The 25,612-nt window shown below is 33.0% G+C and overlaps 2 protein-coding genes across 6 annotated transcripts; both read right to left on the reverse strand.

The window, feature by feature from the left end:
* Window positions 1–4,661: 4,661 nt before the first annotated feature.
* Window positions 4,662–14,329, reverse strand: LOC132727463 (monocarboxylate transporter 9-like). Of its 5 annotated transcripts, none has more exons than XR_009625357.1 (7): window positions 13,802–14,329; window positions 12,598–12,726; window positions 11,740–11,883; window positions 11,366–11,506; window positions 8,440–8,516; window positions 5,931–6,575; window positions 4,662–4,963 (listed from the first exon to the last, which is right to left on the reverse strand). XR_009625357.1 is itself a non-coding variant. In XM_060712990.1 (5 exons), the coding sequence occupies exons 2-5, from the start codon at window positions 11,921–11,923 to the stop codon at window positions 6,476–6,478; spliced, it is 561 nt and encodes a 186-aa protein (XP_060568973.1). In that variant the 5' UTR covers window positions 11,924–12,726; window positions 13,802–14,329; the 3' UTR covers window positions 5,718–6,475. The 5 variants fall into 5 exon arrangements, 1 of the variants encoding a protein (XP_060568973.1); XR_009625355.1 differs by having other exon boundaries at window positions 4,667–4,963; window positions 8,440–8,575; XR_009625356.1 differs by lacking the exon at window positions 12,598–12,726 and having other exon boundaries at window positions 4,667–4,963; window positions 8,440–8,575.
* A 2,600-nt stretch (window positions 14,330–16,929) lies between these two features.
* On the reverse strand, window positions 16,930–25,190 carry LOC132727460 (monocarboxylate transporter 12-like). Its single transcript, XM_060712987.1, has 5 exons — window positions 24,813–25,190; window positions 21,386–21,437; window positions 18,365–18,500; window positions 17,408–18,153; window positions 16,930–17,171 (listed from the first exon to the last, which is right to left on the reverse strand). Exons 1-5 carry the CDS (start codon window positions 25,188–25,190, stop codon window positions 16,930–16,932), a joined length of 1,554 nt encoding a protein of 517 aa, XP_060568970.1.
* Between the last annotated feature and the right edge of the window lie 422 nt (window positions 25,191–25,612).

A 25,612-nucleotide genomic window follows, 5' to 3' on the forward strand; every position in this document is an offset into this window, starting at 1 on the left:
GTTAATCCAACCGAATGATTATTATGAAAAAAATATATTTCTATGATAGTATTATAAAGAAATTTTACTCAAGTGGAAGTTTTCTTTAAAGTTAATGGCATGGATAATGATAACTTTTTTTCTACATCCTTTTTCCAAAGTGGAAATAGAAGTAAAACGGTTGTGGACGAAGTGTTGGGGGTCGGATACAACGCAATAAACTTTAATATTTGTGTAGGAAAGAAAATCTTTTATAGTGACTATGTATGTCATAGGCTCTTGGATCCCGTGACGATGTCGGGTAATATATTGTGCCGAATGGTTCCCGTGTGTTTTCTTGAAGATTTGCGTGACTGTATGTAAATTATCTTCCCATTCTTTGTCTTAACTTACTTTTTAAAACTGAAGAAAGGTAACCTGATCGAGTTTTTTTGTATAAACGTAACAATAATTAACATTACAATGAAAAACCGTTGAATCCGCTAGATATGTAAAATAAAAATTTTAAAGTACTGATATAACACTAATGATGTGTAAACAATCGAAGAGAACCATTAAAACACTCAAAGGTGTCAATGTTTTTCATTCAGATCATGTGTTTCGGGTAATGCAGTGGTCAATTTTGAATAACAAGCAACATTGACTAAAAGTAAACTTCTGACTATCAATTAACGAATACTTATGGGCACCAAAATTAAATCCTTTTATCAAATACATATCTATTTGGCATTAAACATAAAGTTTGATGGTCCATATGTATGTAAACAAACGACATAACGTTGGTGACTAGGTGAAGGCGATGTTTAAATTGACGGTGTCTGGCCAGCATAATAAATATAGCAAAGTGTAATGAAAAAGAATTGTATCCAAATTAAGTTATGTAATGAAAATCAAATGTACGTCTAATTTACAATCATAAGTTGGTATTTTGATATAACATCACTGTATAATATCGGCAGGAAATAGTTAAAAATATACTTAATATGCTAAAATGTAAGAAAATATTGATTATTGCTACACAGTCTCTTAATAAATATATAATAAAATACATAAAAAAACATGTTTTGACTTCACACAAAGTAGATCTGTTATGTTTTAAATTCTACATAATAATTAATATAGGTGGTCACAATATCAAGGCTTCTCATACATAGTTTATTCGTTCTTTTATATAGTTAAAATGTTCAATAAGAATTTCATAGATATCAATAATTTTCTGTGATTAAAATATATTTCAATAACTTTCTGTGATTATATTATTTAACTCAAACATGAGCATAGTATATCTTTAAGTTAAATTATGTTTCTTAACAAAATATCATCATCATTTTAGATCATTTTAGACCGTTCAAATGGATCATTATGGCTAGAGTATATCTTCAGAAACATTTCTTTAGATTGATTTATTTTCTTACTCGGTTACTATAACAGAAAACTTTTGAGGATTCAATGAAACTGTTATGAATTTAAAGAAAAAAACATTGTTCTGACTCTAATGGATTTTTCTGGAAAAAAAATACTAATAAAGGCTCTTTTACAGCTAACAAATAAACTTGTTCAGACTTTTTCTTACATTGGAGTAGTGTACAATATAATCAAAGTTAAAAAATAAAACGCATATAATAGTTGTTTTTTTCCCCTTACAAAAATATCAAGTCAAAGGATCGCACGTAGAAATAAAGTTTAGTTATAAAGCACTTTAAAAAGTCTTCTTTACACAAATATTGCATGACATGGTTATTTCTGATATTTGATGAAAATTATAAATCATAATTATTCTCGATTCTATTCGACCTCCTAAAGCTGTTGGCAACACACGCAATGTTTGCACATCATGATACCAACTTGTCCTGGTGAAAATTGAACGCTATATTCGATTCACTAAGACGTGAAAATAGTTTTTTTCTGATTACATTTCTACATAGAAACCTTTATCCTAACAAATTCTAAATTCTTTAACAAAACAAATAATTCCCTCAAAATTATTTCATTTCAGTAAAATTGGAGATTATCGTCACTTGTTTGTAGGGAATAAAGTTATATTAAATGCGACGTTGAAAGATTAATCTACAATGTTCACCTTTTCACTTTACTCCCGACAAGTGCTTAAGGTTTCATATTTCAAGAAAACAAATTATTCGTCTTATAGATTTATTTGTGTTATTCTTCTACATCTTAATCCTAATTTAGATAACATATCGTAATGCTTTGTTTGCATTGTTGATTTACAAAAATTACCATATCACAATGAACACAACAAAAGAACAAAAGGATACCAGTCTATGAACTAATATTCTGTGCTCTTTTTGTTGTTGTTGTTTATTTTTAGTTTCTTTGTTTGTTTATTTGATTGTTTGTTTGTTTGTTATTGTAACGAATATGTCTAGTTTGGTTCAAGTGTCGATATCATGTGTGTTTTATGTTTTTGTTTTTTTGTTTTTTGTTATTTTTTTTGTGGGGGAGGAGGGTAATGATATTTACTATCATGACCACTCACCATAGTCCTCTAATTACCACTATTAATTTTAAACCAAACGGTTGCTGTTTTTTTTTGCTTTGCAACTGTACGAGAATGATCACATGAGTCGCCTGATGGTTACCATTTAAGCAGTTGTCTTTAGGTGACTTGACAGTTTGTCCCCAATATGTCGCGGCTACTTGTAGCATGTTGCAAGCGACAAAAAACTCAATATTTTATTCAATGGCCATACTGCAGCCAAAAACTATTCAACCAAAAACCCATGTAATATGTTCAAGTAATTGAGGCAATGATCAGTCCGGTTACGGATCAAATACAATTGCGTAAGTCATATCAGAGAAGTAGTCCGGACAATCTTTAAAAATGAAAATCAAACATGCGCCATAATTCTGAAGAAAAAAAAATTTAATTGTAACATGCCGACTACATGTAAAACAAGTCATCTGCGGATGTTTCTAAAATTCAAAATTTTACCATTGCGTGTTTAAGTGTTGAATTCTGCTTAAACCCGTGCTAGGGGGCGTAGACAGTAGTTTCCATTTGACACTATCGTCCATGAACAGGCTCAATCAAACCGAACCTGCAACATTTTCAATTTTGTCGCTTTTGGCTTACTTTAGGGGTTATGTTTTTCTCTATTTTGGTACTGATCATTTTGTAAAGTTGTACAGTTAAAATTGCACCAGTAGAAGTTTGTTGAGCAGTCCACAGAAGCTTTGGGACGGTCGGACGGATATACAGACGACAGAGAAGTGATTCTATGTGTCGCCGCTACTCAAGTGACACGAAATCAGGGAGTCCCTCCATCTGGACTCCCTCCCATTCTTTATCTTTATTTCCTTTACTGAAAAAATTCAGCAATGTTTTCGTATTTTGTATAATACACGGAATAGATATCAATGAGTATTTATTTTCAGAACATGTAGAAATAAAAAAGTAACATTAAATTGATATTTTTTAAATTCCTCTTGTGAGGATATCAACTTGTAATAGTTCATAACTTCAAGTGATTTACATCTTTGAAGAATATTTTATTGAAATTAAAAAAACCGAAGACACTGCTTAATATGTAATTTTCTGAATGCAAAGTATCACTTGAACATAAAATAAGAACTTTTAAGTACGGGTTGTGTATTTTTCATGAAGCAGATACCTTGATAGTTCATGTTTATCATTGCTGCGTATAAACATCCCTCCAAATGACGTTAGTTCCCTCCAAATGACGTTAGTAAACAGATGTAGACGATGAATCTCATTACACTGTAGTTTTGCCTTTCAAAAATCGTATCTGGTTTCGAGTCAGAAACGTTGGAACATCGCTTGGTCCCCTGTTAGACATACCGATTGTGTTGCAAAAACAAAACGCTGAACACTATATATATATATATATATTTACGTAATTTGGCATATCAGATAATTTGTTAGGGTTTTAAGAAAATGATAGAGGTAATGGCTTAAGTGAAGGACTAGCCAACGTATAATTGATGGTGCATTTATGGGATTGAACTGTTGTCATTTGAAGTAAACAATCTGGAAAAAAGAGATCCCTCGAAAGCATAAAAAAATGACACGAAAATTACAGACTCGGGTTGATCGAGCCTGTACATGAGGGATTTTGAAAAAGTGCAACATCAAAATCCCTCACAAACCATAGTACCGGCTTGATAGGTACTCATTTTTCAATATATAATGTGCTGGAATCAATAATCCCAAAGGACCAGAACAATATGACACTGAAGGGAAGAAGAGGAAGTTTTTACAGCTGCCACACGGCACTCGACAACTGCTGCTCTGTGGTATGAAAATCTGGAAAAAAAGATGATCCCTCGGAAGCAAACAAAACAACATAACATGGTCATGAACCTAACAAGACTGTTAAGTGTTAAAGGTGGAATACAAAGTAAAAACGAAGCCTCCTTCCTTTAAACTATATAACATTTAAGAAAAATTATCTAAGTTTCCACTGATCTAATGCAGAATCACATCTTTGCGCCAATTTAAAGAATAGATAATTCCTGCATAATAAAGGTATATGATAAAAGACAAAACAGCATATCCACTATACAAAAATCGGGAAACATGAGACTTTTTTATTATTTTTTTTTACGAAACGTGTTTGATACATTTATTTGGTGTGTTTTAAGTAAGCGTCGCCAAAGAAAAATCCATTCACTTGACAATACGATAAATGATGTCGTTTAACATATACAAAATTTTTCAATTTATATGCTTCTTGTTGTTTGGTTTTTTCATCTGGGTTTACATTTCCTATTTAGGTAATTGTGTTTCATCTACTAAATCAGTATTCTTCTTTTCTGTCTTGTACATAAGCTCCGTTTACTCGAGATGCCAATTCATTATCAACATTTTCTAATGAATAGCTCTTGCCAATGCCATATCGAATGACAACTGGTTCTATCAAAAGTATAACACCAGCACAAATTAGAATAATGCCATTTAAGATAAATGCAGGATACCAGCTTCCGTAATAGTCTGCCATCCAACCTGATCAAAATTTGTTTTTTATAATAAGTTTAAACATAAAAAATTAAGAAAAACGAAACAAAATTATGGAAATATGGACGGGTTCAACCATTTACACATCTTTGTGGGCCTACTGATTGGTCCCTATAATTCTATGAGACCCTCATTGCTTTGTACTATTTCTTAGAAATTAGTATAACCAAAATCGAAAAGATAATAATAAGATGAGCATTTTTAAGTAATACAGTGCAGTGTGTAAAAGCAATGACAAGGAAGGATAAGTAAAAACACAAAGTCTCCAAAAAATCCATGTTTTCACATTTCTAAACACTTCTCGAACGTTAACTCATCTGTCAACAATTATTTATTGTCTGTAAAAAAACCTCAAATAAGTTTTCTTATGCATGTAGAATTAACAAATCCAACAAATCACGCTGAATCAAACACATTTTGTTTTTACATCCGGTTAAATACACAAATTTAAAAATGGCTGTCGCTAAAAATCACACTAAAAAGACATTCAGCCGAAATACATTAACTTGTATGTGTTTTAAACCATCCACCCACCACATTAACTGTGCAAGAGTTTATTTTAGAACAATCCTTTACATTTCATTTAAACCTGTACTTTACGTTTACTGTGCTTACAATTCTATTTTAGTATGACAAGAACTACATTTGATTTTAGAAAAGCCAATGAGTTTCCCATGATTTCAGTTTGTAATTTTATAAATTGAAGTGTTAAATTATTAAAACCAGAAATCGTTCATTTTGTATGAATTAGATAACATCATCACAAACGTTGATTTTTGAACTACTGGAGACATGCTCAATACTTCATGTATTTATGAGAAAAACTCTTAAATTGAGGGCTACCAGTGGGGAAAACAGATTTGATATTAAAGTTGATATCAAGGAAATTTCATTTTAACTAGTATTTATGCATAAAAGAAAAAGAAAATGTGTTTGGTAAATATGTTGCACCTACCGGCTATAGGTTGGCAGATCAAAGACGGAATTGACATAAAGACCAATATGATCGAGAAGGCTGCTGGGAAATTTTCCATGCCCGCTCTTTCAATCGCTAACACTGGTATTAAGGTAATATAAGACGCTGGAAACGATGCCGCAACTCCTGCATACGCTGCTATAAACGTAAAAGTATCAAACAGTGGTGATATCAAAGCAGAAACTCCTCCAACTACGAATATATATTTCTTTTCAATATAATTAATATCTTCAAACCATCCTACAACAATCTTTGCGATTAATTCTGCACCACCAGTTATAGATACACCTATTGTTATGTAAGTGTTACTATACCCAAGTGCTTTAATATGGGCAGGAATTAGAATGTAATTGGTAAAGTGGCCAAATGAACAGATTGTGAAAGCTAAAAGTAACAGTATGAAACGTCTGTTCTTTAACAAGCAAAAATTAAGGTTAAGTGCATTGCAACATTTTTATGGTTTTCATCTGTTTTATCTGGAATGCTGTCTTCAATTTTTGCCTGTGCGTTGTTACTTGGACTTGTTATTTTTGGCTCCCGAAATAAACAGCTCGCCACACAAATGAAACGAATGCACCAATCACCCAAAGTGCTTGTGATAGACCATATTTGTCAATCAAATACCTGAAATGAAGTATTTATCTATTGTAAATTTAAAAATGCTTGACAAGGACTTTGTTAATATATCCGAGAAATGCCGCTAAAACATGTAAATAGTGGTTGAAGATTTCAGTTTCTGGAGTTTAACAGTATAGCATTGTAAAGTTACCAAAAGAATGCAATTTACACATTATCAATGGCACTAACAACCCATGTAAATAGTTATAAAGAGGTCAAAACATGCAAAAAATACACCTTACTGCGTTGGTAACGCAGTTATAAATACTGAAAAATCGGTCATTATTCGCTATTATTAATTACCCCTCACTTTTTTCGTAATGCTAATTTCCCCTAGACCTCTGGGAGTTATTTTTACTGTTAATGCAAGTGTACCACGTGACTAAGAATTTTGTACTGTTACATAGGTAACAGTATTTTTTAACAGTATAAAATCTGGTCACGTGGTCTTTTTTCTAAATAAAATTAAATGAATGGCCGCCATTTTTTTCTCTATTCATTCTTTTTTACGACGTTAAACCCCGATAGGACATCAATTTCTTTCTGGAGTAACTATGACAATCATAAAATTTAGTTGATCGCACCCTTGTGTGCTTTTCGCGTATAAAATATCTTTTTGTTGAATAGTCAAAATATGAACATCCGTTTCCAACGGAAGTAATTGCAATGTAAATAATTATGTATCAAACTCGAACATACAGAAGATTTAAGCATGCAACAAAGGATTATTTAACAATTTTAATCAGTGAAACGTTACAGATATGGTGGACAGACATAGGATATCATCGTTATTTTGTCAAACCCATGCTAAGAATATTCTGGAAACAGAAGGATCAGATTTAACAGATCATAACCGTGTAAATTGGTTAGTGTTTTGTTTTCTAAATAAAACCTAGCCTATTGTATGTTTATGATTTGTAGATATCATCACTAGCTTAAAGAATAAAAGAAAAAGAAAACTTCTCAAGTAGGCCTAAAGAACACTTAAAACCTAAAAGGTAAGGACAGTTCAGTTATTGTTACTCTTGGTTTATTTTTGTTACAGTTAGATTTAGTTGACAATTTCAGATCATCACAGTATTTTTGTTCGGGGTAATAAAATAAATAACACATGGGTTTGTGAGTAACAGTAAAAATATCATCCCTGGTAAAAATACTGTTACAGTATTTTCCTCTGGATGATATTTTTACTGTTACCCACAAACCCATGTGTAACTTATATAATAACATGTAAATTATTACAAGTATTTTGAATCTTTATACCTTTCCTTAAATCTTAGTACATTTTTCTCAGGCTTGATTATATCGAAATATTTTTGCTCATCTGGAGTCGTGCAGCTTAATAAAGTAGCACGCCTTCAGATTCATGCTCATTTTCATGAAAATTTGAAATTGTATTTAACAGTATAGTATTGTAAAGTTACCAAAAGAATGCAATTTTCCCATTATCAATGGCACTAACAACCTATGTAAATAGCTATATAGAGGACAAAATATGCAAAAATAGACCTTACTGCGTTGGTAACGCAGTTATAAATACTTAAATATTGGTCATTAATCGCTAATAGCATGAAAATTATTACTTGTATTTTGAATCTTTATACCTTTCCTAAAATCTTAGTACATTTTTCTCAGGTTTGATTATATCGAAATATTTTTGCTCATCTTGAGGTGTACAGCTTTAATGGCATCGGATTCATCATGGAGTCAAGAAGAGAATGACATTAAAGTCAGTATTATTCATGACATATAGAAGTACGTTTCGATATCGTTTAAATTATTCGAAGTTATACACAACAGACGTTTAAAGATCAATTTAACAAAGCACTATCGTTGGTTAGTAATACAATTAAAATTATTTACGAAATACCTGTAAAGGGATGGGAACGAAAGAACAGCTACCCCTCCGACTGATGCCATAACACCATTTGCTAAAGTTCTTCTTTTCTTGAAATATGAGTTGATAATAATGGCAGATGAGACGTGTGACAAACAATTTCCTATACCTGATAAAATTAACTAAACAGCAAACATGTTTAATAATACACGTTCATCTTAGACATAGATTTCTCTTTTACCTCTAAACATAACATAATTATTATTCGACATTAAAATTGTAACAACAAAATTATAGCCGATTTACATCAAATAGTGCAAAAGTGCAAAAGTGAGACACGTGATTTCTGCTGAGGTTTTAAAAGCTTGTAATGAGTTAAGATTAGTCCAGACTGGGTTTTAAATGAAATTTTAAATATGGGTCGCAAAATAGATTTTTCCTATCTTTCCGTAAAAATTCATTTAACAAAATTTTTATCCTCGGTTATTTCCCTGAAAAGTGGACTGAAGGATACATCATCTCTATACACAAAAAAGGTGATACAGATGAACCCGGAAATTACAGACCAATTACTTTTTTAGTACTATAGGCAAGCTATTTACTTAAGTTTTGAATAACCGATTAAATTTTTGGGCCGAGGATTATAATGTGTATATTGAAGCACAGACAGGCTTCCAAAAAAGTATGGGAACGATTGATAATATGTTTATTCTACAAGGAATAATTTATCATATGCTTAACAATAAAAAAATATTTTTTGTAGCCTTTGTAGATTTTACCAAGGTATTTGATTTTGTTGTACGTGATATAATACGGTATAAATTACTTAAGATAGGCATTACAGGAAATATATTATATGTTATAAGGTCACACTGTAGACATTGTTAAAAAAAAATTCGTATTTCGGTATTAAATTTACCACAGGTGGTTCTTTAAGCACAACGCACGAGGCATTACCAGGCCAGGCGTTGAAGGCAATATACAAACTCAAGTCTTATTTAGTTAAATTCACTAATATTGATGTTAAGCACTCCTTAGAACTGTTTGATAAGTTAGTTGATCCTATATTAAACTATGGATGTGAAATATGGGGTTTCAAAGAAACAAATGTTATTGAAAGAATACATTTACAATATTGTAAACAACTTTTAGGAGTACGTGCCCAAACCCAGAATAATTTTGTCTATGGAGAATTAGGTCGAACAAGTTTACTTTCTTACAGGTTAATATGTGTAGTAAGATACTGGTATAAAATATTAGAATGCGAATGCACAAAATATATAAGACGTATGTATACGATATGATGTTAAGAGATTTAGAAATGTATCTTAATAAGATTTCATGGGCATATAATATTAAACTTTTACTAGACTCATTTGGTTTTAATCATGTGTGGCTATTCCAAGGAGTTGGAAACAAAAATATTTTTATAGATGTATTTAAGCAAAGACTGTATGATAATTGTTTACAACTATGGAACGCTCAATTAGAAAATTCGACAAGAGCCAGGACATATAAACTTTTTTCATGTTTTTGATATCAGCTATATTTAGACATTGTAAAAATTACTAAAATTAGAAAAGCATTAACAAGACTGAGAGCGTCATCACATTATTTATAGGTAGAAGCGGGTAGATGGCATAGGCCACAAAAATATCATTTGACGAAAGAAAATGAAGACTTTGTAACACTCTAGAAGATGAGTTTCATTTTTTATTTGAATGTCCCCTGTACCAAGATATTAGACAAATGCATATGAAAAAATATTTTTGGAAGAGACCTAATGTAATTAAATTTAGAGAACTATTTGAATCTGAAAATATTTGGATTGTTTAAAATTTAGCAATATTTGTTTGCAAAAGTTTTGATAAAAGAGACAGTGCATTGTATCAACGTTAACCTTGTCCTCTCACTGTGTCATATATATAATATATTAGATAGGTTATGATGAATAAGAATCGACTTTGTAATATAACTATTTCATGTATATCATGCTTATATCATGTCATTGATGTTATCATATACATTTTATATGTATCACATATATAATTATAGTCTAGATATGTTATGATGAATCAGAATTGGCTTTTTTAATAAACCTATTTTATGTATAGCATGCTATATCATGCCATTGATGTTATTTTACTGCTGATTGTATTATTACTGTGTACTGATGAGCATATTGTCTTTGTATGAATAAAGTTTATCTATCTATATATGTTAACAGAGAAGTTCATTAAATGACGAAAGCCAATCATATTAAAATAAAATATGTATTTTGTAATTCTATGTAAATAACATAATCATTGTGCACAATTATCAGAAATGTATTGTCGGGGCGAGAATTCTGCAAGTGTGTATAGGCTATTTTTGTGCGAGTTATTTCCCTTTCATTGCAAAACTTCTTATCCCGCGTATACAGTCAAAACGTGTGCCAAACTAGTACCACACAATATTGTGATTTGTAGCTACAAACATAACTTTATTTATTACTTTATTTATTTTAAGCCATACCGATCTTATTTATACAATTTATATGATTCATTCTGGAGCATATTACCTTGATGAAAACAGTTCGAAAGACAAGGTAATTTAAGATATGAAACATTGGTACTATATCTAGTGGTAGTGCTATCTCTGGTACTATATGTAACACAAATTTACAATGCACAACATACAAATGTAATACAAATACTTATCGTGAGATTTTCGAATTTTTGTAGTGTTGGCCACCTGCAGTAATATGGTTTTAATATGTTTGTACGTAGATCATAGAATTTCGGGCATACTTACATGGTGTCTTATATAGCATTAAACAGTTAGCATTACAAAAATTTCGCGGATTATTGACAGCTTTTGAAGATTGTACATTCATGGCATATTTGTGGATTAACTGAAATAAGCAGAATCGTCACTAGATTTGTTGTTTTCTTATATAGTAAAAATATCTTTAACATACCAATTATCGTAAAGGTCAAGTACATAAGTTCAATTAGAGTAACAAATCCGGACAAGAAATAACCACATCCAACCATTAAACCACCAACAAGCGAAACCAATCGGAAGGAGTATCTTCTGCATAGAAAACTTGCCAATGGTGCTGAATAACAGATTTTCAAAATGTTACAATCTTCAGTTATCAGAAAATTATTTCATATGGTCTGGTATGTTTTTGAATATTACGAGGACTTAACACGTCTCCATTGTTAATATTTTCTCATTATCTCGTGATTTTTAGATTTTGAAAAGAAAATAAAAGCGAATGAAATTGTCAAACATTGTTCCTCCGCCAACATGTATGAGTTATGATAATTTAAACAAATATAAACAAACCAAGGACATGTACAAGAAACCAGGTTATGCTTCCTATCCAAGCTGTATTTCCAGATCCTGCCGAGAAGTGATCCAACATCTCTGTGTACAACACACCAAATGCTTTCAAAGAGCCAATCCCAAGCAGGTAAATGATAACACTTCCTATAAGTAAAAAGAAAATGGCAGTAACATGTATATACATCGAATATATCCATTGAATAATTCGTAATTAATGACTTTACTTTAAATTTCATAAGATTATCTTAATGTAGGTGCTGTAGGTATTTAGTTAAATCGTGTTGTCAGTTTTTCTTTTTTAATTTGATGCAAAATGAATTAATGTGGTCTTGAAGCAAGTATTTTAATTAATTTTGAAGGTATACATGTAGGTGAACACAGACAGAAGAACATATGCTTTCAGTTACGAAATAGCACCGAGACACATGAGTTCCAACAGTTAAAGATAATAACTGCTTTGAAAATAGTAAATACGAAACCATTATCTATGTGAGTAAGTTAGAATAGTGAAATGTAATTTTGTTGTGTAACACAATTGGAAAGTAACAGATTGTATTGTGTTTCACTGTTGTTTGTTGTAATATATACATTTTTATTTTGGTATCCCAAGTTCTAATCATAATGATTAGTTTTATAGACAGTATTATTCTTTCTAAAATATCGTAAGTATCTAATACTCAAATATTGTCTGGTAATATAGATTTCCATCCTTTTGTCAGTTGTTTACTGTTTTAAAATAAAGAAATTAGTAACAGCCATATATTACATATTATTAATTTATTTAAGAAACGATTACGAGAAGATATACATGGCCGGATATGTAAGTGATTTTATGTAATAAATAATTTTATATTTAACATAACAGTATTATCCAGGCATATCCCGTGTCCATGACTTGTTCAGCTTTTGTTTCATGTCTGCCATTCTTTCTTGCTTTCTCTTCCATCACAAACCAAATTGTATGAAATTATGTATCTGTTAGTTCACCTAATGACATTACTGGTGGCTTTAAATTAACATGTTTACGAAAATACACTGACCAAACATGAAACGTATGATGATAGCAGTAACAAAAATAACACATTTGCATGAAATTGAAAATTAACATTAAATTTCTCCTCAAACTGTGACAATATTTATACTTATATTTAGTGATACATTAAATGTGTCAATGTCAATTTCATTAAAACATTTAATTTATTTTATATTTATTTATCGATATTTACAAATGAAGAAGAATTGTAAATGGTGTGATCTTACGCAAGAATAGAATTGGCAATCCCAAAAATATCCTATGATATTTAGTACATAATCCATGTTTTTAACTATACTTCTTACATGTAAGTTGAACATCTAAACCTTTGACTACATTTTCTTTTATATATTACAAATTTCTGAGATATAATGTTTGTTAACCTGTTATAAAATTAAACATATGCAAATTGAAAATTATATTATAAGTGTACAAAATAATTGAAAACGATGTTTTTCTCATTTCAAAAGATATATTTCCGTCTATAACACGTAAAGCATGGCTGAAAATTACTAAATAGTTTGTCATATTCATATTGTCATTAACATTGGATTCCAAACTTGACTACGTTGCTAGTATTAAAAAAGTGACAGACATGAAATGAATCTCCAGGTAAATGTCAAATCAATTGAAGTTGTATTTTCTCAAACCACTGTTTTTGTCACTTTACAATGTCCAGTCGATGTTTCTTTGAAGTTACTGTGATATATGTAGCGTAGTCTTCTATATTTTGCAAGAAGTCTGATTTTATATCTTTAAGAGTTGAATAAGAATTAAAGAACTACACTGTTTCTTAGTGAACTATGCTGTATGAAAAAGACCTTGTGCGTAACATCTAAGTTCATATTTGCTACTACTAGATATGAATGTTCGACTCTGCCTTAGCAGTTATACCATGTAGTAAATTACAAATATGTTACAAAATGTTTACGTTTCATGAATGTATATACTCAAACAATTATACATCTTAGATTTTTCTCGCCTGATTGGTTTTGAAATAAGAAACTTAGAAAGAAATCGATAACTTACGTAAATATTGCCGGGAATCTTTTTGTAATCAATTATTGCATTCCATTAACACATCAATTGTTGTAATGTAAAGATTAACAACTTTGATATTTATATCCGGTAAAAACACACGCAATTTGTTCTTGCTTCAACAATTTCATTTAAAATTATAAGTGCAAAGAAACAGAATAGAGAATAAACATTTATCAAAACAAATCAAAGCAATGTAAGTGGTGGTAAAGCTTTTATTAGCGAGGGTATGAATTTGATGCGTGCAATGCATGGATAGGACATACATTATCATACGGGACGTGAAGTGGATGAACGATTGGTTCAAGCGAGAAAATTGGTTGCAAACTTGACAAAATGGCTACCGAGTCATGAATATTTACAACACCCGAACGTGTTTTTTTTCAGGTAACTGGGTTTGTATGCTATTTTGAATTTTTTAATATGCCTATTCCTTACAGCAATGATAATGGCACACTCGGTTTAAGGTCTCAGCTTCAAAACTTCTGACATTGAGAAGTTATTTAAGATATAAACTGACATATTTTAAACATATTTTGAGATTTGAAAAGTGACCGTCCAGAGCAATTTATTTGTAAGAGACCATCAAGCTAGATATTAAGGCTTTCCTTAATTGAAAATCTGTAAATTTGCAGATTATATAAATAAATGTATAAATAGTCCATAAATATACGACTTTCCTAGGTCTGATCAATTTAACAATTACTTAAAATGCAAGAATTTTATTAAACATTATTTAGTTAATAATCTACGTATTATTTTTTTTTTTTTAAATCTTTTCAGTTCATCAAAGAGACTACTTACAAGGCTCTCTAGTGAACCAAATAATCCAAGTTTCAGACCATAAAAATCGTTATTTGTGTGAATAATTACAGCAGAATAAGTCACGAACAGAGCAAGAAAATTTCGGACAAACTGTCAAATAAGGAAGTTGAGAAACAAATTCCAACCTGGAAATCATGGATGTTCGTCAGCCTCAAAGTAGTGCTGCTTCATTGAATCAAGGTCCTAGTGGAATGGGAATGTTTTCTGGCCTAATAGCCCGGTTTCTTTTCATTTCCCCCAACACTTCGGTGTCTGAAAATCAAACACTTTCACAGATGTCAGCTGTTAATTACAACCAATGTACATCCACTTCCATTTCTTCCCAAGTTTTCTCTCCCCTGGTTCGACCGGCACATACACGTATTCGCATTATAGAATCCGATGACAGTGATTGAATCTTTTTGATAAAACACTTGGTGAATATGAAACCACTTTTTCTTGACAAGAACGCAATTTTACTTATAAAAAATATGTAAGAAAATATGGCGAACGTTTCAATTTTGCGTCATACCCTGACGCGGAGGAATATATATCATTGATGTATTTGCAGTTTCTCTAATATTGTGTTACATTAGATAAAAATAAAAAAATGTTTGTTAAAATGTTATTATTGTGCTTATAAGTAAAGAAACGAACATTGAAAGCCCAGATTTTTATTACTTTTATCGAATTTCTCAGAACTACTTTGAATAGTGTCTCGCACGTGTAGACATAGTAAATATTTGGGTGCACCACGGGTGGATGAGATGTTCATGTTATCACAGTGTTTTACTTTTTTCCGAAATGCATGAAATGATATAGAGTATATTTTACTGTTTGTGTGTGATCGAAATTAATTTCACTCATGACCATCAGATTTTAAATATTTTCACGAATGGAGTAGCCACGAGTGAAAATATAAAACTCTGATGGTCACTTGTGAATCACACAATGAAAAATCAAATATCCTCTATATCATACTCGTTCAGTAAAAAATATATAAATACATGCTAACTCATATTGAGCTGAAAGATATTGTTTTTCTACGTACAATTTAATTAATAGTGTTTCTTTTTTTAATTTAAAATACTTCAACGTCTTCAAAGTTTATGTCATGGTTATTCATGACGTCATGAAAATATCTTTTAGATTTAATTTTTTAACATATCTTTCAATGTATAGATTGGGAATTATAGGTAAATCCCAATATTCGAACATTTTGGTGTAACTTTTACTTTACTGTTATTTTTCAATATTTCATAAACAAAACATTTATATAGGTCTATATTTAGATGCATTCGACAAATCATCCGAGGAATGAACTCCAGAAACATCGACAATCAATTTGATAAACACAGCTATTTTCATGGATAAAAGGAAATTTAAGAAATTTCCATTTGGAAATCGTAAAAATTAACTCCTTTTTGGCAGCAAAAAGTTTAGCTAAGAACTAATGTTCAGGGTGCTAATTTAATTCAAATTAAAAATATGTCATTTGAAATTTCTGATAAAATTCAACTTCTGATGTAAAATTACAGGGAATTAATTCTGCAGTTCCTGTATATGATCCATTTTAATGTATATGGAACTAAAATAATTCAAGCCTAAGTGGTATTTAGTATTATTTATTGAAGACGCAAGAAGATAGCCCTCTCCTAATCTCACAAATTATCAACTTACCCTAGTTTACTCAAAATTGACTTTATAATCTCAATACCATTTTACTGAGAAGCTCAGTACTGTCTTGAACGTTAAGCAATTATATGGTTTTTACTCAATGAGAAAGATTGTAAGTATCAATTCTGAATACAGGCCAGAATTCTTTAGATTTCCTGCATGACAGATTTATTTTTAAGCAGGTCCTTTAAGTGAAGAAATAATAAAATTGCTTTTTTGGCCAATTGATGATGTATACAATTATAAAACCATGGTGTCTGATTCCTGCCATTTCATTTTTTTGTGTTGATAAGGTTGTATTTGCTACAACACAAAAGAGTATCAGAATGAGAAACATATTTTTTTTACAGTGGTTTGGGGTCTAAATAGGGCATTTTCATTATTTGAGGCCTCAAAAGGGGATGAAAAGCCGTCAAAAAAGTCTATATGAGGCAAAAGGTTAACCACATGAACACATGATACTTTTTATTCTTTTATGAAACGTGTTTAATACATTCTTTAAGTGTTTCAAATAAGTGTCATCTAAAAAGCATCCCTGCACTTGATATTACGATAAATGATGTCATATAGTATATTCATAGTTAATTATACACTTTTCATTTTATATGTTTTTATTATATCTGGATTCATATTTCCTATTAAGGTAAGTCTGTTTCTGCTGTATCGGCATTCTTCAAATTACCTTCGTTACTGTCTTGTACTCCGTTTACTTTTACTCGAGATGCCAATTCATTATTAACATTTTCTATAAAACATGTCTTGCCCATGCCATACCGGCTGACAACTGGTTCTAGTAAAAGTGTTACACTAGCACAAATTAGACTTATGCCGGTTAAGGTAAATGCAGGATACCAGCTTCCGTAATAATCTGCCATCCAACCTGATAACAATATGTATATTTAGAAATAAAGAAAAACAAATTAAAGAAAATGTGGGTGAGTTGAACCATTTACATAAACGTATAATATACTTAACAAAAATGTGTTCCTTCGGCTTCTGTCCCTCAAATGTTTGTTGGCTGACTGATCGGTCACTATATTTCTAAGTATTACATTAATCATTGTAAAACTGTTATACAATAACAGAAAAATAAGACAAGGGTTTCTAAGTAATTACTTAAAACATAAATATGAATATTTGAATCAGTGTGTTTTATGAAGTCAAATTTGTAAAAGTTCCGGGTAAATATATTATACCTACCGGCTATAGGCTGGCAGATCAAAGACGTAATTGACATAAAGACATATATGATCGAGAAGGCTGCTGGGAAATTGTCCATGCCCACTCTTTCAATCGCTAAGACTGATATAAGGGCAAGATATGACGCTGGAAACGCTCCAGCAACTCCGGCGTATACTACCATAAACGTAAAAGAATCGAACAGTGGTGATATCAATGCAAAAACTCCTCCAAGAAACATACAGACTACGAATATATATTTCTTTTGAATAAAATTCAGATCTGCAAACCATCCTACAGCAATCCCTGCAATCAATTCTGCACCACCAGTTATAGATACACCTATTGTAATATAAGTGTTGCTAAACCCAAGTGTTTTGATATGGGCGGGAATTAAAATGAAATTGCTAATGTGGCCAAATGTACAAATAGTTAAAGCTATAACTAACAGTGTGAAACGTTTGTTCTTAAACAAACACAAATTCAATTTAGATTCATTGCAACATTTTATCTGGTTTTCATTTGTTTTAACCGAAATGCTCTCTTTAATTCCTGCCTGTGCATTGTTGCTTTGGGGTGGTTTATTTGGCTCCCGAAATAAACAGCTTGGCACACAAATGTTAGAAAGGAATGCACCAATCAGCCAAAGTGCTTGTGACAGACCATATTTGTCAATTAAAAACCTGAAATGAAGACACATTCGTGAGAACAATATACTTACGAATATCTGTCAATATTAACCTGAATACAGATTTTGAACTATTTGATAGCATTGGTCCTTAATTAAAAATATTGCCATCATGAATATTTACGTGAATATTTATATGAGACACAGATACATAAGTGCATACACAGATATAACTAGATATATAGTGGGAATTATTAAAAAAGTACCTGTAAAGGGATGGGATCAATAGAATAGCTACCCCTCCGACTGATATCATAACACCATTTGCTAAAGTCCTTCTTTTCTTGAAATATAAGTTGATAATTATGACAGAAGACACGTATGACAAACAATATCCGACACCTGAAAAAAAAGAAATTAACAGCAAACATGTTTCATAAGTTCAACTAAGACAAAGATTTCTCTTTACTTTAAACGCTTATGTAACATTATAAGCATCATAAGTTAAGGTACTGACACACTGAACTGCGACACCTCGCGAGTTGTTTGATACACAAATGTTAGGCACATTTTGCGATTTTTTAGCGACAAAACTCGATCGGGGTTTCACGTCCTTATATCAATGACATATATGCATTTCCTGCAAAATATATCATAAAGTTGTATAATATATGCTTTATTTTAAATGAGTTTAGTATCTGTTTCCTGAATAGCTCAGAAGGTAGAGCGCAGGTCTGATAATCGCGATGTCGTGGATTCGATTCCTACTCATGCCACTATCTTTTTTAATAATTTTGTTTATTTGATGTTTATATAATTTTTCATGTTCATTCATCTTCGTTCAAGAAAGATCTGTTCATTCTAGAATATTCTTCCTCTAAGTAGCTAAGTATTCTAGATTGTTAATTGATAGTATATATATGATGAATGTTTGTACTTCGGTGTGTGTGCTAATTTGTGATATTGTGTGATGTTAATATACTGATTGTGTGTTCTTGTACTGCTAACATAGAAATATATAAGTTTGGATTCTGTAATTCTGTGTAGGACATATTGGACATGTTAGACATATTGTAATAATTCTGCTGTGGACATTGGACATTGATTACATTGGAGTTGCGGACAATTAAATTTCGAACTGTGAGTTAAACTTTAGGACATTTGTTAAATTTGTATCGTGGATAAATGTGAGTTAAACTTTACTTTCATATTTATTTTGTATTATTGAAAATAACTGTTCTTCGTTAATTAAAAATTGTAAACTTTGTTGCTGCATTATCTTCTCTGTTGCGTTTAGCTCGTAACAAAGTTCACAAATATATCATGAGACTATTGCACGACATTCTCGTGATACCTGTTTGTCAACTGTTTCGCAAAATTGCGAAAAACGCGCGAAATTTATGCAAACATTGCATTAAATGCACAACAAATGAGAGGAAAGTCAAAAATAAAAGCAAACTCGGATTTCAGTGGTCGGACATGAGATGGATCAACCTTTGAGATGAGAACTCTAATTTGGTTTCAGACGACATTGCAATGGTGAAGGCTGCAAGATGTCTCATTGCTGCTCCTACGGTCCAAAATATGATAAACAAGATCAACAAGGAATGGCGGCGTTCAATGAACGCAACCCCCATATGACCCAGCAACAAGAACTAGTGGCAAGGAGCCCAGGCGGACCCCAAACAAAAACAGGACAGTCACGATTCAGGCCCTAGACATTAAAAGAGAGAACAAACTTCAACTGTCCACTCAATTGAAGCCCGTCATCACGCTTAGGTTCCTTACTACTGGGGATTGTCGTACATGACATGTGTGTTCAGAATGAAACCGTCGCCAAAGTTATGCAAGAGGTATGTCAGGTCATAAATGACCGTTATCATGAGAATCATTCAAAATTCAAACAACAGAAGAGGAATGGAGGTAGGTGGCGGAGGGTTTTTCAGAAATGGAATTTTCATCACTGCTGTTGCAGAATCGATTGCAAACATGTAAGGATACAATCTCCGCCAAGGTCAGACAGCGTCTACTACGACGACGATTTTGTTTTGCCTTTCCATTGAAGGCACTTGCGAACGCCATTCGCAAGAATATTTCGCAAATGTCTCGACAACTCTCAGTTTCTTCGCACGAGTCAGTCGCATGTCTTCTTTAATGTGTCAGGGGGTGCGTCCTGTGAACGTTGCCATTGCCTTGCTGATTATAATTCTCGTCTTTCATTTTCTTGTCGCTTGAAATTTCAACATGTTGACAAAATCGTGTAACAATATTTCTATCAATGTTTTCACAAAATCATCGCAAAGATCGCGATCTGAAACCTTTCTTCTTGTAGTTTGCACGAATTAAGCTAGAAGTAAGCTAGCAGATAATATGAAGTTGGACACTTAAAGGCTCTTAAGACTGCCTAAGGACAGGTTAGATGAAGTCCTTTCTCATAGGAGCCAACTTCCAATAAGGATTGACATGTTAAAGCTATAGAAACAAATAGTAGTCTTTTGTTTTCTTCTCATATTCTTTAGAATATTTTAAGTTTTCGACCTAAAACTGAACAAATACAGTCACATGAGGTAACCTTTTTATATTTGTAAAGAATGATAAAGATATAAAATGGAGACATGTTCCCGTTTGACTAACGCTGCCTTCAGTGGAATGCCAAAATAAAATTTAAAAAAATAATTTGCTGTCACGCACAGACACCCATGCATGCATATACATTATAAAATGCTTTCATCCATACATATGGCAAGGAGGGAGATATGATTGTGCGTAGGCCCTTAGTACGGCTGACCAAGACAGACTATTTGGTTGGCACAAGCGTCTTTATCATGGCTACTTTCCAACCTAAGGACTATCATAGCGACCTCAACTTTTCATATGGTATCAGGTTACTGTACGTTAAGGTGTTCGTTGACAGCTTTACAGTGACTTACTGTATCCACTCCCGGTTTTGGTTTGGTGCCCTCTGGATTCCCTCCTACGGTGTGTCGGATGCTGCCTCCTGTGAACGTTGCCTTTGTTTTGTTGATTTTTATTCTTGTATTTTTTTTTACTTCGTCTAATAACTCACGGCTAGGACGCTGTAGTTATTGCACGGAAGTAAATAGTCATCAATTTGTGACATATTTGGTATAGAAGTCCAACAGGAAAGCTTTTTATGGCGTAACGGGCGGTTAGACCCTAGATAAACACAAACTTCCACTTTCGCGCTAAAATCTGTACCCGACATCTTTCAGAGAAGCTGTTGAAATTTCAATATGCCATGACAATGTAAATATCAAAATATCTACCTGAGAGGCTCTCCACATAAATAATGGAGCCAGGCTCCGAGTATGCCGCATTCTAGAAACACAACAACATCATAGTCTCAACCATAAATGGCAACAATAATAGCACATAAACTTGTAGTTGGTGTCTACCAGAGCCACCAAGATAATCAAGTAAAAAAAACTGGAAAGAAAGTGATCCCTCGGAAGCATTAAAAACAGCAAAAATACACCAATATTGCAGACTCAATTTTATGATGTCTGTACACGAGGGATAATTAAAAAAGTTTAACAATCCTCACGCCCCTATCACCGGCTTGAGCGATACTTAATTCTCAATACTCAATATTGCGGGACTCAATGATCCCGAAGGACCAGAAAATGAAGCAACAATAAAGTGAAATACGGGACACTTTTTACGACTGCCACACGGCAATTAACTCCTGCTTTGTTGTCGTTGTAGACACTGTCTTACCTCGGCAGATTTTGTACCCTTACATGTTTGCATTTGATGCTGATCTTGATCAAATATGACCGGACATACCTCTCGCTCAACTTTTGAGACGTTGTTGTACGCTACTCATATCCCACATGACAACGATGTGTGCGTATTGCCAGTGGCAAGGTACGAGTAAATGTGCATGAAGGCAAGCTTAAGTCGGGTGGACAGCTTACGTTAATTTCTCTCTTTTGATGAAAAGGGTCAAAATCTTCCACCATGATGTTGATTGACTCCGGGAGAACGTTATCACTTTTTCTTAGGTGATTCATTAGCTTGTTGTACATCCCACACTTAAAAGTCATCAAAACCATTCTCTCACCCATTCAATCCTCCATTTCTTTATCTTTTTCTTCGCTCTGTGTCATGGCTTTTGGGACCGCACCAGCAGCAATGAGACATCTTGCAACCTTAAGCATGACATTGTTGCCTGCAGCAAAGACGGGTCTTCACCCAATACTTGATACATTTCTAAAGGTGTCTAACCGCTAAAATTCAAGTTTGCTTTTATTTTTTCTGATTTTTTTATTTGTTATTGTCTTGCGATTTTTGCATGATTTGTTGCGAGTTTTCCGAAATAACAAAAATTTCTCAATCATAAAAACAAATAACAAAAGATGTCTGCGGTGGTCGTGCGATATTCTCGCGACATATTTGTGATCTTTAATAGATATTTTGGTGGAAATGCGTTCCAATATTCGGGGGGAGGGGGGGCATAAACCCCAGTCACACTGGGCTGCGAATTTGAGCGACACACTTGCGAACGGCATTCGCGGGATAGTTTCAAAAAATGTTTCGAAAGCTCTTAATTTCGTCGCACGAGTCGTAAGTCTTCGTTATCTTGTCGCTTGAATTTCCAACATGTTGAAAAAATCGTGCGACTAAATTTCTCTCAATGTATTCACAAAATCATCGCATAGATCGCGAACCCATCACAAACCGTTCTCATTGTGGTTCTACAAATTAAGCCAGCAGATAATATAAAGTTGGACACTTTTAAGCCTTTAAGATTGCCTAAAAACGAAGTGAAATAAAAACCTTTCCCATATCAGCCAATTTCTTAAACTAGAACTCCGCGAGTCGGATGTGTCGCCTTGTGAACAATGTAGTTTAGGAGAAATGGCCAGGACAAAAATGAAATATGAAAAATAACAAAGGGCAATAACTAAAAAAATAATAAGTGCAGAGCAGCATATCTGTGCACTGCACTTCTTATCAATAAGATATATCATTCTATGATGTTTCAAGTCCATAGCTTTCATACTTGAGGAGAAATGACCAGGACAAAAATAAAGTAAGAAATCAACAAAGGGCAATAACTCAAAAAAATAAGAAATGCAGAGTATCAGTTCTTATGCACTGCACTTTTTTCTTAATGAGATCTATCATCCTATGAAGTTTCAAGTCCATAACTTTTTATACTTTCGGAGAAATGGCCTGGACAAAAATTAAGTATGAAAATTAAACAAAGGGCCATAACTCAAAAATTAAGAAATGCAGAGTACCGATTCTTGTGCACTGCACTTCTTCTTAATGAGATCTATCATCCTATGAAGTTTCAAGTCCATAGCTTTTATACTTAAGGAGAAATGGCCCCGACAAAATTAAAGTATGAAAATAAACAAAGGGCAATAACTCAAAAAATAAGAAATGCAGAGTACCTGTTCTTGTGCACTGCACTTCTTCTTAATGAGACCTATCATCCTATGAAGTTTCAAGTCCATGGCTTTTATACATTAGGAGAAATGGCCCGGACAAAAATAAAGTATGAAAATTAACAAAGGGCAATAACTCAAAAATTAGGCAACGACGCCGACAACGACGCCGACACAGACGCCGCCGCCGACGCCGCCGACAAAAGTAACCCCTATATGTCACCTTTTTAAGGCGACACAAAAATAGATAAATACAGAATCCCTAAAGAAAGCCCAACACGGCAAAACTGAAAATGTTGCAGGCTCGGTTTGATTGAGCCTGTTCATGGACGGTACTGGAAAGTGCAAGTTACCGTCCACGCCCCCTAGCACCGGCTTAAGCAGAATTCAACATTTAAACATGAAATGGTAAAATTTTGAATTAAGAAACATCCGCAGATGTGTTCATTCGGCGGTTATCATGGAACCTTCAATGTGACACTTCCGTGCCATTCCATGAAAAGCGGCGTATGGTCCCCAAGTGATAAAAAGTGTGTGCCCTAAACGAGAAAACAATGGGCGGAACTAAATAAAATAGAATTTTGAAAGGGGATCGGAGGTTATGAAGCCTGCGTATCACAGATAAAACGTCAAAAGACAAATTTAAAAAGCAGGCAACATATCCTAAGGGTGATTCAACATTATTCAAGTAGAAAGTTTGAAAAGGTAAATCCATTAATAGAAATACAGTCTTTTTTCAAAACCCCATATGAGACATATTCTTTAGAATATGGACGGGTCTTGGTCCCAAACTTACAAATACAGTCATTTGAGCCAGCCTCAAGCCCATCCAAAAAATATGATTATTTATTTTGGCAGCAATGCATTATTTTTTTCATGATTAATATGATGGTCTCATTGGCTTCCCTTTCATCAAAATAGTAAACGTCAATTTAAACCGACTTACGTACCATTCAGAGAATTAATGAGGCTGCGTATTGGCAGATTATTATTTTTAAGGACATAAATGGCGACTTGTCCGGGGTCTGTTCTCTAAGTGCCTGTAACGGCAGATACATACATACATAAATTCTTTTCATAAAGTCTCGAGTTCCTGTACGTTTAGGTGTTCATTGACCTACTACTTTCGGCTTTTAATTCATCTGTAATACTTTTTTATATTTTTAAAATTCACGGAATTCAATAATCACCACTTTATACTTCAAAATAAGCCAATGGAATGACTGGTGACCGAGTTGTGTACCTGACAGTCCAACATAGAAATAACGGAGTCAGTCTCAGATTATGCCACACTCACAAAACACTCCAGCATCATAGTCAGCACCATAGATGCCAAAATTAATATATATGAGTCTACCAAGCCTCTTTGTAGTCGTAGAAGACGCTGTTTGACCTCGGTGGGGCTTGTATCCTTAAATATTTGCAATCCATTCTGCCAAAGCTGTGATGGAAGTTCCATTGCTCTGAGAAACCCTCCACATTCTTCTTCCACTTCTCTTCTGTTTTTGGAAATTAGAATGCTGACCGACGGTTTTGTGGGCCACACTGCACCAACATGACATGTACGAATTCCAAATTCCCAGTGATACATGGGCGTGATGGCAAGCTTCAATTTTGTGGACAGATGAAGCTTGATTCTCTCTTTTGATTTTTCGAGCCTAATATTTTCCACCATTGTGCCTTATGACACCGGGTCAACTATAACAAAGTTCATGAAAGTATTTACATCACTTTCTATGTGGTGCTTAAATAACTTCTCGTATATCGCATACTTAGGTCCCATCGAAAGCAATTCGCTCAGCCATACACTCCTCCATTTCTTGATTTTCATTTTCTCCGCTCTCTGGCTTTTGTCGCGGCTCCTTGGACCGCAGCAGCAGCAATGAGAGATCCTGCAGCCTTAAGCCTGGTATTGACGTCTGCAACCAAATTAGGGTTCTCATCCAATCGTTGATCCATCTCAAATAATGTCTGACCACTGAAATTCGTGTTTGCTTTTATTTTTGCCATTTCTTTATTGCATTTATTAAATGTCGTGCGATTTTCGCACAGATTCCACACGCATTTAGCAAGTACAGAAATATTGCATATTTTCAT

The sequence above is a fragment of the Ruditapes philippinarum genome, unplaced genomic scaffold (assembly GCF_026571515.1).
Source record: "Ruditapes philippinarum isolate M1 unplaced genomic scaffold, ASM2657151v2 ctg5261_1_1_1_1, whole genome shotgun sequence".
Classification (NCBI taxonomy): Eukaryota; Metazoa; Mollusca; class Bivalvia; order Venerida; family Veneridae; genus Ruditapes; species Ruditapes philippinarum.